Genomic DNA, 18,352 nt, shown 5'->3' with positions numbered 1-18,352 from the left:
AATTAATGGAATATTAATTGTGTATGTGGGGGTGGGGTGGGAGAAGCTGGTGCTTTAAAATCAGAGTCATACGGCTGGGAAACTGGCCCTTCAGCCCAACTCATCAATGCCAACCAAGGTGCCCCATCTCAGCCTCTGCCATTTGCCCACATTTGGGCCATATATCCCTCTAAATCTTTCCTATCCATTTGCAAGAAAACAAATTAAAATCATTACTTCACCAGCATATTTTTTATTATTTTGTTTTCTAGTTTAATACGATATCATTTCCTTCATGACTAATTTACCATTTTACCAATCAATTACACAGTATATAACATGATAGAATTATTCAAAAGAACAATCCTATCTTACAAAACGCTGCAACCTTAATTTTTACAAATCATATTTTAAATGTTTTTTAAAGGGCATCATGGTGGTACAGCAGTAGAGTTGCTCCCTTACAGCACGAGAGTCCCAGGTTCGATCCTGCTTACGGGTGCTGTCTGTACAGTGCTTGTACGTTCTTCCCGTGACTGCGTGGGTTTTACCTGGGTCCTTCCGTTTCCTCCCACAATCCAAAGGACGTGCAGGTTTATAGGTTGATTGGCGTCAGTAAAGATTGTAAATTGTCCCTAGTGTGTAGAATAGTGTTAGTGTACAGGGATCACTGGTCAGCATGGACTCGGTGGGCCAAAGGGCCCGTTTCTGAGCTGTATCTCTAACCTAAAACAAAATCCTTTTGCTTTACAGCATTTCAGCCTGTTGCAGCCAATGAATAATTTCTGTAATTTGCTAAGATAAATGATAGCAAGATATCATTAAATATGCATAGTTCAATGAAGCCAGGAAAATTAATTCTGATAACATGATGATGATGACAGTGCCAGGCCACAGCATGACCTGACAGTAGCTTCTAAATTATGAATAAACTGTAGTGGCTGAATTTTGGAATAGCCAAGTAGATTTTTAAATTAATTCAGAGCATACCTAAAATATATTGGATTCTGTTACTAGTTAATATGTGGTGATCACTGAACATATTTTTGTTTAGGCACATCATGCTCATAGGTGCGTTGGTGCCATTGAGATGAGATAGGTAAAAATGATGACAGATTGCAGGTTGCACTGTGAGTTTTCAAGGAACCCGTGAACTGTTTAACAGCAATTTGTGTTGAAAAGCAAGATTCGCTTGCAGACATTTTGACAAATTGTCCATGCGTTGCCCTAAACTTGTTTCCATGGAGATCAGAACATTCTGCTCATGGACATATTACTTCTGGCTTAGAGGCACATTTTTGAAGATAAGGGAATGAAGAAAATTCTGGAAGAAGTATGTTGTTAACGTAGAATCATTCACAAGCTGCCCAGTGAGAATTTCACACGGCCAGATAGAATCATTAAATCATAGAGATTGTATGACACTGGAAACCGTTCAGCTCTTCATTTTTAACTTAATCGCACCTTTCAGTACACGGTTCGCTGCCCTGATCATGGGTCTACGTGCAGATCCAAGTGTTAGTTCAATGTGAGCAGCTCTGCCTCCACCACCCTTGCAGTGAGTTCCTGACTACCTACCACTGCCTGGTGACATAAATCTTCCAACTTCACTTTTTCTTTCTACAAATTATTTTAAATCTATGCCTCTTGGTTTTTGACCCCTCTACCAAGGGAAATTGGTACTTCCTATTCACTCTGAGTGGGCCCCTTATAATTTCATACCCTTCAATTAAGTTTGCCCTCAACCACCTCTGTTTCAAAGAAAATAATTCATAACTTATCCAGTGTTTCTCCAGTTGCAATTCAATCAAGTCAGTTAGACACAACTTGCTCTTATCAAAGCCAGACAGATTGTTCTCGATTAATTCGTGACTTTCTAAATGAAAGCACAGATGGGCACCATCTACTGAGTTTCAAATGAGCCATAATCTGGCTTTTTTCCCCTCTAAATTAAAGACACCCATGAGAAAAATCAAACAACAAAAATGTTAGACCTAGCCAGGCAATATTGTTTACTTTGCAGAATTAGTGCTTGAAATTTGATTCTTACAAATGGCAGGAACTTTGACAGCCCTTTAGGTTTCAGAACTTGTTTTAACTTCAACTCTATGGGTTTCAAGGTGGCTGTGGAGAACAAATGCGCAACCTGCAGACTCTGCCACGTGGATCACAAGCTGGCTGATGGGCGAGGTGGGTCAATAATTTACCAGCCTTTGAGTTATGCTAGATTTTTGTGTACTCCTGAGAAATGAACGTTCTCAAAGGCATCCTGGATGGCCAGGGTATGGGGCTGCTGAACTTCTTTAAGGCACTGAGAACATCTCTGAATCTTTTCCCTTGTCCACAGAATACTAAGGGCTTCTAATGATGGGCTGCATATGGTGTGTGTTTTGGGAATCTGATGTTGGGAGGTGAACAACTCACCTGGTTTTGATGATCAGGCGGCACGTAATTAGGGTCTCAATGCTCAGTGTTGGCCCGAGGGTGACTACGTAGGTTTGTTTAAACCTACTGGTGGATTCTTCAGGCTGATTGTGGGAGGTGGGGGAAGGGGGAAGAATAAATCTGGAAGAGGGGAGAGGAAGGACAAAGTGTGGCGGGTAATAAATATGCGGACATAAGTGAGGGGGGCTTTGACGGGCAGATACTTGAGACAAAGGCCAGAGACCTTTCCAGCTCCCATTGATCTGATCACATCTCATTCTGCATTCTTAATTATGGTAAGCAATCTTTCACCTTTTGCTTATCTACTTCTGCCTTAAAAATAGTCAAACTTGCTTCCATTGTCTCTCATGAGAGAGCTCCAAAGACACTCAACCCTGTGAGAGAATTTCCCTTAACTATCTTAAATGGATGATCACTTATTTTAAAATGGTACCTTCATTACTTCAAATGCTCCTACATCAAGAAACATTCTTTTCATGTGCACCCTCTGGATCTTATGCTTTATCATCACGACTTGACTTTATTGACAGATAACTCCTGAGATACAATAAATTATTGACCTTAACTATAGGCTCATTGGAGGATCTTTTTTGTTGGAGGGTAGTGTTATAGAGTGAAAACAAATTGGACAATAATCTTTGTTTTTAAGGTTTCACGTGCAAGGCCCATTCTCCTGCATGCTTCAATGAATGAATACTGCAGCTGAGGTCGGAGTGACATCGGAATTTGAGGAGAGGCAAAAGCCTCCCATTTGTTTTGTAGACTATTTATCTACTCCTGTGGGAAGATAGTTGGATGTAAAGTGCAACACTTTTTTTAAAAAGTGCACCCTCACAATCCTTAGTTTCAGAAGCATGCCCTGAAGCCCCACTCACGGACAACAGCAACAACAGCACTCAGGGTCAACACTCAGGGTCAATTTCTTTAGTGTTGTGCTGCACCTAAAACTTGCATACTCAACCAGTTTGCTGCGTGCAGGATGCATGGAAATTTGGCTACCTTATTCCACGTGAGTCTTCTGACTGACGGATCAATGTAGATTTAGCAGATATCTCTACCAAAATAAAAGATAACCATTTTATCTTACTTGCCCCAGCCCATGAATGATAATGGAAGTACTTAAGGTACTGCAATGTGACCACTAAGAAAGTGTGTTTTTCTCTACAGCTGATTTACTTTGCCAATAAGAAAAATGGGTAAAATATGAAAATGTGAAAAGCTGCAGTACTTTTTTTATTTAAGTTATTCTTTCGATGGAACTTTAGTGGGATTGACACTTAGCATAGTAACTTAAATGCTAATATTTGATTGTGAACAATATCCTGATAGTGAACAACATTCTTTGACAGTGAACAATATCCTGATAGCACAATAAATTGTGAAAAAGGGCAAAACAGAGGTCTAAATTAAAAGGAAAATGCTGGATATTATAGATCCCAGAGGACATTTCATCAAAAACCAGGAGTTTCCCCTACTTTCCAGGGCAACTCTAATCATTCAGTCAAAAAATAATTGACTGACATGACAACAATTGACTGACAAAAATAATTAATTGGCATGTCATTCACAACAGTGTTAAGGATATTATGCAGAATCTGGCTGTGACATATTCCAATATTAGAACACCGACTGTATTTAAAGAGAAATTTACAGATTATAAAATGCTCTAGGTTATGATAGTGATAAATGATGCTTGCATCGTACTTTTATTGTATTGGAAAAGAAAAACATCAGGTAGATCCATTCAAATGGATGAGTCTCTTTAGATTTTTCCTGTTTGTATAGAAAAAACTGCTATAGCGAAATAAATAAATTTTGTGTGATGGATGTTTGTAATCATGTTAATTGTGCACAAGTATACCGAACACAAGCAAATTTGCAATATAATTTACCACCATGTTATCACAAAATTTTATAAGCATACGTTGAATGAAATATTTGGTTCCAATAACCACCATTTGCACTTTTAATTTATTTTTCACCTTATTCCTCTTCTTACTTTTCCTACCTTCTCTTCAGATGACAGTAACTCCTTACCGGAGAGGGAGTCAGGTCGCCTACTTCATCCTGTGTTTGAGTGTTCTCATCATTTCTGACCACTTTATCATTGTTCACCATACCCTCTTCTTTATACCAATGGTATCATCAGCTCCTGGCATATCAGGCCCAACCTCACAACTTCCCTAACACAGTTGGTTTTCTTTTTTGGGGGAGTAGCAATTTATACAAATTAAACATTTAATTAAGAACAAGGTTGAACAGCAATACCACATAACTTCATTTTACAAGTCATTTATCCACATTTCAATATACCTGATTATTCAAGCAACAAATACAGTTAATTGCTGTTGTATTGTTTTAAGGAAGCTTGAAGTGCAATGACACTCAGAAAACATTTTCTGACCTCACACTATAATTAGTCCACACTTTCTTGCCTAATGAAAGAAAACCTACAGTTGTCAGAGTGATAACTGCACAGACAATGTTGCTTGTGAGATTCCATATAGGAATCCATAACAAATTTATAGCTAAAAGGTACTATAGAGAAATTTTAACCAGATTATTCATCAATGTGGAAGCAATAAACAAAAAATGAATTTCCACTGTATCAAAAAATCTAAATATACCAGACAGCACTGCATGGAGAATCTCCTATACAAATGATTTTTGCCGATTTTTCACTGCAACAACAACTGGAATGTATCTTAATCAAATCAAAATTAGAAACTGGAACGTGACATTTAAAACATTACTTTCTAGTCATCGACTGATTATGGTAACCTTTGAAGCTGAAGAGTGCCACTGTTTTCTCAAAGATCAAGTCATGAAGTAGTTTTTTCCTCTCTGCTCTGATGCAGGTCCTTGAGTAGTTCAGCTCCAACATCTCCTGCTTTAGTGGAAAAGAGAATTGCCCCTTCTTTCAGATTCAATATCTTTAAGTACCTTGCATAATCTGCATAAACTGCATTGTAAAATTTCTGTGAACCTTTATTAAGGAAAATACTTTTAAAGCACAGCCATATTTCAATTGTGAAGAAATTGTAAAACTTTTATTATGGATCATCAGACATGCACTCAAAATGTTATTATGTATTAATCATTATGGACTGAATACATTTCCTAATTGATACAATTCTTAAATCAACATAATTGTAAACTGCATAAAATAAAACAATTGCATATGAATAAAACAATTATTTGTTGAACATTTCCAAGATAGATTGATTTTTGGAGGCAAAATAAATCAAGGAAAGAGAGAGAAATTGGCATCGAGGTAAATGATCAGCCGTGATAGCGCCTGGTGTGGGTGGAGGAGGAGGAAGTTGAGGGGGGTAACTGTATTTACAAAGGCCTGGCATGCATGCATGCACTATACATATATACACAACTGGAATAATTTAAGCACAGCTTCTTCTCCTACATCGGTATTATTTGTTCAAATTGTTTTAAAACATTCTATTCCCTTATCAACATTGTAATCGTTTTTCTAATGTTAGGTTACACATGGAATAGAACACTGTTATAACGACTCTCCCAGGAGAAACGAACAATTCCTCCACAGACCAACATTCACGTTAGTCGCAGAGTAATTTTTGAAATTAAAAAAGTGCTGCAGGAACTCAGCCGGTCAGGCGGCATCCAGTGGGAGATGGGAGAAATGGGTGCGCACCAATGTGAGAGGATAGGGGAGGTGGAGGGAGGAGGGGGGAAAGAGAGGGGAGAAGGTTTGGGGTGGTATTACTTCAAATTGGAACATGTAATGTTCATACTGTTAGGTTGGAATCTACCCAAGTAGAATATGAAGTATGGGTGGGATGAAAGGTGAGGACCAAGGAAACTCTATCCTTATTCCATCTGGGAGGCAGGGAAGGGCAGTCAAAGCAGAACTGCAGAACACATTGGTGATATGGGTGAGAGCTCTGGCCACAACAGCAGGGGGATGCCACATTTACGGAAAAAAAAGCATATCTCTGATATCCAACAGTGCAAATCCTCATCATGGGAGCAGATATGGAGATGGAGAAATTGAGAGTAAGGGATGTTGTCCTTATTCCCTTCTGACTCCCACATATACCTTGAGTATAACCCCTCCCACCCTGCCTCTTGCAAGGACACCATCCCTTACTCAATTTCTCCAACATCTGGGAGTAGTTCTGCTCTCACTCTCCCTCTCCCTCCCCCTCCCCCTCCCCACAGATGGAACAAGGATAGAGTTCCCCTGGTCCCCACCTTTTACTCCACTAACCCCATCCAACACAGCATTCCCCAACATTTCCGCCACCTTCGACATGATCACACCACTTTCCGATTCTCAACCCATCCGCTTTCAGAGAGATCACTCTGTCCACAACTTTATTGGCTGTTCGTCCCTCCATACCCAACCAGTTTGTACGTTCTCCCCATGACCTGCGTGGGTTTTCTCCGGAGAGGGACACCGAGCCAAAACACTGCCCTGTCCAATCCCTCCTCAGATGCTGCCTAACCCACCGAGTTCCACCAGCGCTTTGGTTTTTGCTCAAGATTCCAGCATCAGCAATGTTTTGTGTCTTAAATCTTTGAAGTAATTGAGTTCTCAAATTTCAAGCAAAGGCATTTTCTGTATATTGATTAATCCAGATGGATAATGATAGTGAGCCAAATTAAATCACACCCCCTCATTACATTTCAGCCTGATAACTATTATTAATGAATAAATATCCATCTTTCCCATCAACTCTGTGAAATTAATTATCTGCAGACTTGGAGAATAAGCTCTTTTGTAAAGGAAAATTGTAAACCCAAGATCAGTTAGATTTCACTGATTTTTTTTCAATCCCAGTGACAGGAAAAGGATGAAATGCAAGAATGCCCATGAGTAAGAACAAAAATCATGTCAGGCCAAAACTGTTTAGCCTTGTCAACATCAGCATATCCTTTCTCTTTGAATAAATATTTCAATAGACTTCTATTGGTATTAGTTTAATATTATTGTCACATGTACTGATATACATTGGAAAATTATGATTTGGGCTATCCAGGCAAAACATACTACATCAAATAGTGCAAAAGAGAAAAGACGTGTAGAACAGTGTAAACAGCTGTAGAGAAAGTGCAGATATTTAAAAAAACAAGGGCTGTAAGGAAGTAGATTGGAAAATCATCCTTGGCATATGAGAGGAGGTTGTTGCGGAGTGAGTGGAGGGCTACACGTTCAGGAGGGAAGAGGTTAGAGTTAATCAGGGGAGTGGAGAATTTGAGGCGGTTAATGTCACGACGGCAGTTGGATACATATGAAGAAGGGTCTCGACCCGAAACGTCACCCATTCCTTCTCTCCCGAGATGCTGCCTGACCTGCTGAGTTACTCCAGCATTTTATGAATAAATACCTTAGCATATGAGAGGTCTATTCAAGATTCAGATTACAACAAGGAAGAAGTTGTTCTTATATTATGTATTAGGAAATGCTTGTATTCATAGCTTTTAAAAGTTAATTTTGTAGGAATACAAATAAAAGTACACGGAGACTCAAATCATTTTGAAACTTGGTCTAGATAGAGGACATGAAAGACACTGTTAACAAAATTAGTTGAGATGGATGAATCTCTCCCTCCTGTGGCTGTGATTGCAACTTACTTGCCGAGGGTTTGATACTAATTCAGCAAATGTGCCTCTAACATAATCAGAGTGACAGGTTTGATGTCAGGATCCCATAGAAAGGGACGAACTGAATTTCACCAGCATAAACTTAATTAAAACTTGAACATGTTACATTCCACTTGCCATTAAAAAATGGAAGATTTTTTTTACAATAACTCAAATCAAGTACGAGTTTAATAAAAATGTTAAAAAATCTGTTCAACCCTCAAATATGAGACACAGTTTCACTGTTAAAGTTCAGACAGCACATAAGCACAAAACAAATGGGAAACACTTTAGGTGTGCAGATCAAAACTAATGCTTCAATAAACACAACATGATGAAGAGAAAATGCTATATTTTTTCTACCACTTTTGTGCCTAGTTATAGACAAAAGTGAACCTTTTCAAAAATAAATTCTGTTCAGAAAAATAACAGGAAGCCATTCATACCTTTCAGCTTGCCGCACAGTTCCATATGATTGTGGCAGATCTTCAATCTCAATGCCATATTCCTGCATGCACCATACATACCTCAGCAATACTGGCACGAAGAGCAATTGACTGAACCTATATGAATGACATTGGAAGACCAAGCTGACATTGTGCAGTATGTGACATATTCCAGGGATTGGCTGATGATTGCTTCCCATTCGCACGATGGTTGAGGAAAAAACAAGTTTTACAAGGAACTGCAGATGCTGGTTTATACCAAAGATAGACTCAAAGTGCTGGAATAACTCAGCGGGTCAGGCAGCATCTCTGGGGAAAAAAGGATCGGTGACGTTTTGGGTCAGGACCCTTCTTCAGAAGATGGTTTCTTCTGAAGAAGGGTCCCAGCCTGAAACTTCGCCCATCTGTTTTCTCCAGAGAACCTGCCTGGCCCACTGTTACTCCAGCACTTTGTGTCTAAGTTTAGAAGGTTCTGATTGCAGGCTGTGAGAAGCATAACAGCCATGCAACAGTGGCAAGTCATTTAATCAGGCCACTTGGAGAAGCTTGTATATTGAAAGTGCTGAACTTCAACATACAGTGAGACAGAGGTTTTGCATGTCTTAATTTTGTCCCAAGCTTAGTCAAAATACTGACATGTAGGAATCTTCTATCTACATATGGCCATGGGTTTGGCTTGGGTCAAAGCAAAAAGCTTGTGCTGAAGAGTTTGATAGCTTATTTTTCCTCACTTAAAATGAATTCCCATTATAATTATGAAAATTGCAATCAATTGACACGTTATCAGAGAGCAAAGGAAAAACGAACTGGTTTCGTTTTTCAGCAAAATTCAAAGGAAATTGTATAGATGGATTACACCTTAAAATGGGGATGATTCAGACATAACTGTGGTAGTCATGACAGGCCCTGTATTTAGAAGGGAGGAAAATTGATCATTTTCCAAAGAACCACGAGAACAAACTCTGCAGTCAGGTAAAATACATTTTTTTCTCCCCCAGAGAAGTCAGGAGCTGCAGTCTGAAAATAAACTGGCCATTTCTGGGAATCATTTGCAGATTGACTGCCGGAATGGTCAAAAGTATAAAGCTGAGATTACCGCACGACAAGGAGGGGTAAAGAGTTAGAAAGGGGATCCCAGCATCAGCTGTTGCATTAAGCTTTTACAATCTCAACTACTGCTTTAAGGGCCTGTCCCAGTTACGCGATTTTTAAGGCGACTGCCAGCGACTGTCAAAGTCATAGCAGATAGCCAAAATTTTCTTTTACCCTATGACAATGACCACAACAATGCCGAGTCAGGTCGATACAAGTTACTTTTTTTGTGAAACTAGCACCTGGCTGAGAGATTATACCACCTTCGGAAACATCGTGAAATTCCCACGCTTACTTGTTGCCTCCAATCTACCTGTCAAATGTCCTGACAGTAAATAAATTGGTTAAACAAAACTATCTTCTGGTATCTTCAAATGCCTTTTCTTAATTTAATATCACGTGCTTCTAAATGCATCTGCAACAACCTAGCAAACCTGGGGACGGCATGCGACAGCGCCCGCAATAAGCTTCGATACCTCGCGACAAGCCAGCTGTCGCTGAGAAATTTCTATCTGAAAAAAATTTCCGCAACGCGCCGAGATCCGCTACGATTCATTGAAGACTCCTCATGATCATGCCCGCGACACCCCGGCGAACGTTCGCGACAGCCTAGTCGCCGGCAGTCCCTTAAAATCGCCTAAGTGGGACAGGCCCTTTAGTCATCTCAAGCGCGGTGCTTGCTTAACCACAAAGCATTGTCTTAAATGGAGTGGGGCCCTTTTAGGAAAACAACTGACCAGTGAGCCTAACAAAGTGCGGGGTCTTTCCCAATGTACCTTGAAAGGCTCCGCATTCCTAACAGCTTTGAAAGTCATAAGCCCTTCCACCAAGCTTACCGCTGTCAGACGGCATCTCCTTGAACAAGCTTTGATATTCACAAATGTACAAGAATACAGAATTATTAAAATTACAAACACCATTAGATTAATGTGCTTCTGCAGCCATTTCAGTCAAATAAAATCAATGGGCAAGCTTGGCATACACAAACACTTAGCACAGGTTGCAAGCTCTACCCAAAAAGCTACGCATTGAAAACATTGCAGAAAGTTATGCTCCCCTGTTGGATTCTGAGAGTTCAACATCATAGCACAGAAATCCTGAGTGAAGATAACCAATGCGTAAGCTCATCAATCAGAAAAACGGTTCAGGCTCGGATCAGTGTCTATCCATTTCCCTCCGCAGATGCTGCCTGACCCACTGAATCCCTCCAGCAATGTGTTTTGTTGCAGAAGCCCGGCTCACTTATGCTCTGGACTCTGACCTAATGGTCTGTCACAAAGGTAATAACTGGCAGTTCCGCATGGGACAGACATTTATGCAGAAGACCTGGGTCACTGTTTTAATTTAAAAACAAAAACCTGAACATGTGAAAAGATATTGGTGGACTAAAACAAGGAATGTACAGGTGATGTACATTCTCTCGGTTGATAAATGAATGAGAATAAACCAGCCTTCCTCAAGTCCTGATTTTGCAATAAACAAAGGACGTGAAGATTTATTCCTGCAATCAAACATGAAACTGTGAATTAGATACTCATCATTTTCTCATTCAAATCAAAAGGATATCTGTATTTTCATTTACTTCAATAACTCCATACTTGAGACAAGCCTCCAAGAATAGTGCAGCTCTGTCAAAGTACCGCATGCTGAAATTTATAAAGAAAACATACCATGGCAATGAAAAATAACATACAAGTATCATAATTGAGTGCAAAAAACTTTTGAAAAGCTTAGAAAATAATAATTAGCCAGTAATTCCAAATGTCTACCTATTGCATCCTTGCTTGCCTCTCAACAGCTTTGGGCTACATTTATAATCATTTTGAAGAGTCTGTTCCCAGTTACTTCGTGCTCAAGCACAAGCTCTCTGTTCCCTGTTTGAATTTTTATAACATCTGCTCATTTACACATCATTCTGGTTCTGGGTTTTTTTCACAAACATGGCCTCCCTGCCATTGCTTTCCATCCTCAGCTCAGTCCTTGCCAGTCAAGTGTAAGAACAGCTGGGGGATTCTTGGTGCCCACAGACCACCTTCCACATAAATCACTTACGAGAGAACACCAATCATTACTGTAAGTACCATCAGCTTTGACTTTTTTTTTTTTTGAAGAGTCCCTAGGCTCATAATATTTTAAATTTTAACATTCAGAAAGTTGTTCCACAGATCACAGAACCACTTGATAAGTTATTAACATTTAATGATTAGTTACTACTGTTTGGTATGTTTAACAAGTTACATTGAACAAAGGGGATCTGGCGTGGGGGAGTAGCTGGGAACAAAGGGGGACCATTGGGGACTAAATTGAATATTTTGTGATTTTGCCGCTGCCCCATCTTTGCATACTTGTGTATGCAAAACAAAGAACCTCAATGTGACATGTCAAATGTGATAATAATGTTTCATTCATTTAACAAGTTATTGCATTTAAAAACAGAATCAGAATGCATAGAACCCATTCAGTCCATCAGTAGTAGCTCTCCAAACAAAATGTTTTCCCACAAGTGCCACACAGCGTTCTATTCCCCAGGTCCCCAGAAAAGCTTTCCCTTTCAAGTATTTATCTCACTCCTATTGAAAATCATCTCAGCATCTTCTTCAATCAGCCTGTCAGACAGTGTATTGCAGCTCAGAACAGTTCACTGCAATGCGTTTCTGTTAGATGTCTCTAGTCTTTTACTTCAAACCTCCATTTTCTGATTACAAACCATCACTCACTTGAAATAGCTTTTCCTTATTTACCCTTTCAAAACCCTTCAAGACTGAACAACTCCATCATATATCCTCTGTTCCAAGAATGCACCTCATTACAATTTGGGAAAATCCAAAGAACTCAAAAAGCACCAATAACTAAGTTTCGGTACGAATGTGTTAATTTTTGCCTTCAGTCTGTTATTAACAGCACATCTTGTTCATGAGCAAAGGTCATCACATTATCTAGCAATGCATGCAAATACAAACATGAATAGATTCTGTCTCTGTGGAAAACACATTTCTTACCTATGAAGCATTTCAGCGACTTTTCTAAAACAGCCCATTGAGAGAAGGACTAGGATAGCCTTTGACTTCTGATTCACCTGTGGTGAACAAAGATGGTCCACCCACCGTTTCAGCACTTCAGTACACTCCTCTGTATTTAGACGCACCTTCATTAAAGATATTTAAATTACAATGAATATTTTCTGCTGCAAAATGCCTCAAAATAACATCAAAAGACATCACAGCACATTAAATGAACCAGTTACATCATTTTAAGCACCAACAAGATATCAATGGCAGACAAAAAGTAAATTAAAATTATTCTTACACCCAAGGAAGTTTTTACTTGTCACACATCAATCAGTATTGTGAATTTCCAAAAAGCTGCCACAAATACCAAAATGTTTGTTTTTTAAATTTAACTCCTTAAATATTAGCATTCATATTAATGTTCTCATTTGAATGTCTTAACATGAAAACACCGACCCAATCTATTTTAAAATGGGTTAAAATAGCAGAGAGAGGACAAAGAACACGAACAAGTTCATATGTTGATCTTAAGTAATTAGGGAAGGCAAAGTTTTGAGTTCGCTTCACACATCACGTTCAGGTTGATATTTCTAAACTTTGTCAGGTTCTCCCTTCATTGTGAAATTCAGCGTTGGCAAATTCGCCCATACAAAATTATCAAATCACTCCCCAAAAATATAAGCTTCAGAATAGAATTCACTCGCAGAATTGATGTGGGGAAAAAAAAAACATTTTTCAACTCTCCTTTCTTGCAGATATGGCCTGTTTTCTAGGATTTGTGTGATTATGGCCTGTTTTCTAGGATCACAAACTAACTCCCCTCCCTCCAGAACTTGGTCGCCTGTACTTCTGATGAACAGATCAATAACGAGATTAAATGGAGTCACCCACTTTACTTTGTTATACATTATACATCCAATGCTGTAATGCCAATTCCAATAATGAAAAAACAAGCTTTCTATCTTAACTAGGCTCAATTGTCTTTAACAATCACAAACATGCAACAAGTTTCTGTGACATGCATTTCCATACAAGCCATTCCACCATGTAAAAAACTTCCAGGAAATATCTAAGAATGCAAACAATATTATGAATGACCATGATTTAATATCTGGAAATTGATTAGCCTTTTTAATAGCTTTCTGGCCAAAAACATAAATGAGAAGAATCGAGTTTACAGTTAGACTGTTAGCGACACATTGGTAATCAACAAGTCATTAACTGTTAATTATTCTGTTTAAATTAACAATGTATAAATATATTGCATAATTTTTCTGAACTACAAAGGACAAAGTTTTATCAGCATGCTGAAGATAAAATGCAAGGTAAAATTTCATATAAATATTCTTAAAAGAACTCTATCTCTCAAGATAGACACAAAAAGCTGGGGTAACTCAGCAGGTCAGACAACATCTCTGGAGAAAAGGAATAGGTGATGTTTCTGCGCGAGACCCTTCTTCGATCTCAATGCTGACTTGGGTAAAGGATTTTTAAAAAGAGTGTAGCCCATGATTTTTCTTAACAACGATGTTTCAAACAGATTTTAATAGATATTTATATTTTCTTTACAGTACTCAATTATAAAACATTTCCCAATCACCTTACAGTAAAGCTGACAAACTGCATTGAATGCTAAGGATGCCGTCACAGCGAGAAGCAAAGGTGGAGAACTAATAGCAAACACACAAAGATGAAGGTGTTGAGAAATATTTTGACATAAGGAGAGCCAGGAGAAAACCCGGAGAAAACAGATGTTATGATCGACTGATCATCCAATGGTGAAGCAGAGGAAATAAAAGGCAGTTCAAATCAAAGATACGAGAGGAACAAGATGAACCACTCCGATGAAATCGCCTATACTGAAGTGTAGTACGCAAAGGAGCGTAACGTCCGCCATTTTAGTAGGCAAAACCCACCGTTCGCTATGCCTCTCGCAGTGTAATCAGTGTTTTGATGTGTGATGATACCATTAAAATGCAGAATACATCTCATCTATCAATTCACAGATTTGTTATTTTTCTTTTTAAATGTTTCTAAAATGGCACCATGACATACTACGGTTTTTAGGGTCGAGTGGTCTATTTTGCTCCTCTAGTATCTTTGGTTCAAATGGAGAATCCAATATTGACTGACAAATGGAAATCACAAAAACAGTAATGGGGCAAGGCTTCAGTATACCCAAGACCAAAGGATACCAGTAGAATATGGAAAGAATGAGGCTGCTAGGAGTACAAGATTTCATATGCAGAGGGTTGCATAAATTGAAGATCCAGTTGGATTGAAGTAAGATGACTAGATAAACAATTAAAGCCCAAATCACATTTTGAGGTGACAGTCATTGGTACTGGAGTTTGGGTGAGAAGTGGGGAGGAGCTGGAGGCGTTTCACCGTGGAAGATGAAAGAAAAATCAGATCTAATAAAAGAGACCAGGGGAAGAAAGCTAATTCCAAGCTTGAGTAGTTGAGCTCTCAAACTTGGTTTGTGATGGGGGGGGTTTAATGAAGTCCAGACTCGGCTACTTTGGGATCTCTGAGAACCAAAAAATGTACGTCATTTTATTTGCCGTTAAATACAAAGAAATTATTGCTTCATCCGCATTGTACATTTCAGCAAAGTATCTGGAGGGTGTAGTAATCACTTGAAAATGTTTGAGAGTGTAAGAAACATGCGTGAGAACTTTAGTCATGCAGCATGGAAAAAGGACCTTGGGCCCAACTTGTCCATGCCAACCATGATGCCTCATCTACAGTAATCCCACCTGCCCGTGTTTGGCCCAAATCCCTCTAAACCTCTACTATCCATGTATTTGTCCAAATGTCTCTTAAATGTTGTTTATAGTATCTGCCTCCAATAATTTCATAAAGGGATGGCGATAAATTTAGGATACATATTAAGCCTATTATTGCGGAAGATAATCAGCACTATTATGTTGGATGCACATTCAAGCATTGTGGAGGAAAACCCATTGAAAGTGCAGGTCCACCACCAATTTTCCGGCAACTGATGGTGCGACACCTCCTATAACCTAGACAAAATTACGGGAACGCACATAGTACGCAACAAAAAAGCTTTTCACTGTACCTCGGTACACGTGACAATAAATTAAACTGAACTGAACTTGCATCTCAATTAATTTATGAACAACTTACTTTTGCAAGCCATGCAGCTCGATTCCATTCTCCATAGGTCTGCAGGTATCGACAAGCGTCTGCAGCTTTATCTATTAGACAAAGCAGCTGGACACCTTCTACAAGCGAGAGCCAAAAAAAAATATTGAAAAAGCGTTCAACTGAATCAGAAAAAAAAAATCACAAATGAAAAAAGATTTTTCTTCAATTACAAAAATAAAATGTTAGCATTTTCGACCTTTGTTGTTCAAATCTCCATCGGAATTTTCATAATCCTCAAGATTTTACTTTTAGTACTAACATTATCATACATGTTCTTTTGACTTTCCAGTTAAGCTGTTTGTTTGTCCACAGCTTTCTCCTGGAAACACATGTGTTGTGCATTCTTATTTAGAACACTTTATAATACTGTTTTGTCAACTTGTTTAATAATTTTCTGTTATATTTTAGGCTAGGAATCTTTTAAGAACAGTTATCTTTCACTAGATAACTGCAGTGCACAACTTGGCTCATTTTTATGTTTTTGCATTGAATCCCAATTAAGTAAAAACTAATGGAGGAATCTAGTGATTTAAAAGCACTTTTTATGGCAGATAAAAAGAAAACAAATTTCAAAACTGAAACAGATGGCAAATGGATTTCATGAATTGCTGCTGGATTTGACACCTCTTTCTGTCTGAGGCTTAATGGAGAATGGCACAGGGGGGAAATGCAATTACACAGAATGACAATTCTTTTTCCGAAGACAAGTTCCTGGCTGAAAATGTAAGAAACATAAAATTTAAGTTTATTAAATCAAATACAAATGTAAGTGGTACTTTCAGTGCGGAAGAATTTCCAGTGTTCTTACATCGCATTGGAATAACTAATGGAGAATGTTCTGATTCTCTCACATTATCTAGAGGCGGTGGTGTTAATATTTAATTCAGGATAACAAAACTTTTTTTGATAGGCCACCAAATGAAACGGGCAGTTAGATTTGATGGCTGTCTGAGAAAATATTGTTAATATTCATGTGGATATCCAGCACATATATTAAGGATTCCCAATTTTTTTCAAATGCTTTTGAAGATAAATTTAAGGATTTTTAACTTCCCTTAAATTTTGTACTTCTGCAATGCATTACACTTTCGAGCAGAAAACGTCAAATGTGGGAAGTTAATTGACTTGTAAATTCATTGTCTAGGGCAGTGGTTTACACTTTTTTTTCCAGATTGCCCACTGTAAATTAGTGGCTCACCCACATGACCTAATACTAATGGCAAGCTCTCTGGTTGCTTGCTTGAAGGAGCCCGTTTTATTCAAGTATCACCCCAAGATACACCTTAACATTGCAGCCATCACCTTGAAAACCAAATCCTAAACTGAAAATTTAATCAGGACAGCACGGTGGCGCAGCTTGTACAGTCATTGCTTCGCAGTGCCAGAGACCGGGGTTCAACCCTGACCTCAGATGCTATCTGTGTGGAGTTTGCAAGTCGTCTCTGTGATCGTGTGGGTTTAATGTGTGGATTGGTAAATTAATTGGCCATTGTAAAAAGCCCCTTGTGCGCAAGTGAGTGCTAGAATCTAGGAGGAATTGATTACAATATGAAGAAAATAAAATTGGATGAGATTAGTGTAGGATTAGTGTAAATGGTTGGTTGATGGTCTGTGTGGACTCGGCGAGCCTGTTTTCTTGCTCTATCTCTCTGTGACTGACAGGCATTCAAATGCAACTCTAGTAAGAACAATAATATTAAAGCTACTCCAGAGACTACTACATATGAAAATGCACTTACAGAACTTAAAGACTGTTACCTGCTAGTTTTCCATTCGCTATCATGTTAGTAGCCACCAGTTTTATGGTGCTCTGGGACGGACCTGAAGAAGTGATGGTGGTAACCAGACAAGCTTTCAGGGAGTCACAGTAATAGCTTGGATTTTCAGCGCTTGTTTCTAGCAGCAGCTGCACTGCCCTGTCCGTCTGTCAAATAAAATCAGCATATTTCAATTTTCTGAAGAGCAGATGTGTTGGTTATCAATGTTGCTATTTCCAATATTTCAAATAACTGATTTAACACTAGACCTTAACAGAACAATCAAAAAGAATGAATGTAGATTGGCGCATCTCCAAAACTTACATTTATTTGATGCACAGCTTGAACCCACAACCCATTTCCTACAGTAATACTGTTGTTTACATCTATCTCCCTTTCTTGCCAATGTAAATTTCTAGTCAGGCCACTGATAATGAAAATCTGAGTAAAGGACTTGGTTATTTTAAACATTCTTTGGTACCCTACTTAGTGTACCAGGTGTACTGCCAGGAATAAACGAAACTGGGTTATTATAGCATTATATATCGAGTGATCATTGGTGTGGTTATTACTATAAAGAAACCTCTGGGCTAGGAAGAAATGGGCAGGGAAACAAAGAGTGGAGGAGAGAACAGCTTTTAACACATCCAACTGGTCATGATTAGGAAATACTGCAGGAACTGAGCAGTCTATCAACAGTGGTCACACTTATTGGCCCGGCTGGGGGCAGCTCTGAGCTCCACCACTTAGTGCCAAGAGACCACTAGCAAACCACGTAGTGATTCATTAATGGGAGAAGGTGAGAAGGTGCCAGCAGTTTGCAGGGTGGTGG

General features: G+C 38.8%; 1 protein-coding gene across 1 annotated transcript in view; it reads right to left on the bottom strand.

Annotated features, from left to right (window-relative positions):
• Nucleotides 1-226: 226 nt before the first annotated feature.
• wdr11 (WD repeat domain 11) overlaps nucleotides 227-18,352 on the bottom strand; it is an 84,167-nt gene continuing 66,041 nt past the window's right edge. Inside the window, exons 25-29 of the mRNA XM_078413524.1 lie at nucleotides 17,522-17,687; nucleotides 15,743-15,840; nucleotides 12,584-12,729; nucleotides 11,151-11,230; nucleotides 227-5,404 (exon numbers count right to left, since the gene is read on the bottom strand). Of these exons, the coding sequence (XP_078269650.1) occupies nucleotides 5,247-5,404; nucleotides 11,151-11,230; nucleotides 12,584-12,729; nucleotides 15,743-15,840; nucleotides 17,522-17,687 (648 nt within the window). The 3' untranslated portion in view covers nucleotides 227-5,246. The remainder of the gene's footprint in view (nucleotides 5,405-11,150; nucleotides 11,231-12,583; nucleotides 12,730-15,742; nucleotides 15,841-17,521; nucleotides 17,688-18,352) is intronic.

Source organism: Rhinoraja longicauda, chromosome 16 (assembly GCF_053455715.1).
Source record: "Rhinoraja longicauda isolate Sanriku21f chromosome 16, sRhiLon1.1, whole genome shotgun sequence".
Taxonomy (NCBI): domain Eukaryota; kingdom Metazoa; phylum Chordata; class Chondrichthyes; order Rajiformes; family Arhynchobatidae; genus Rhinoraja; species Rhinoraja longicauda.
The sequence above is the reverse complement of the archived record's forward strand: the minus strand, read 5'-3'. Positions and strand labels throughout refer to the sequence as shown.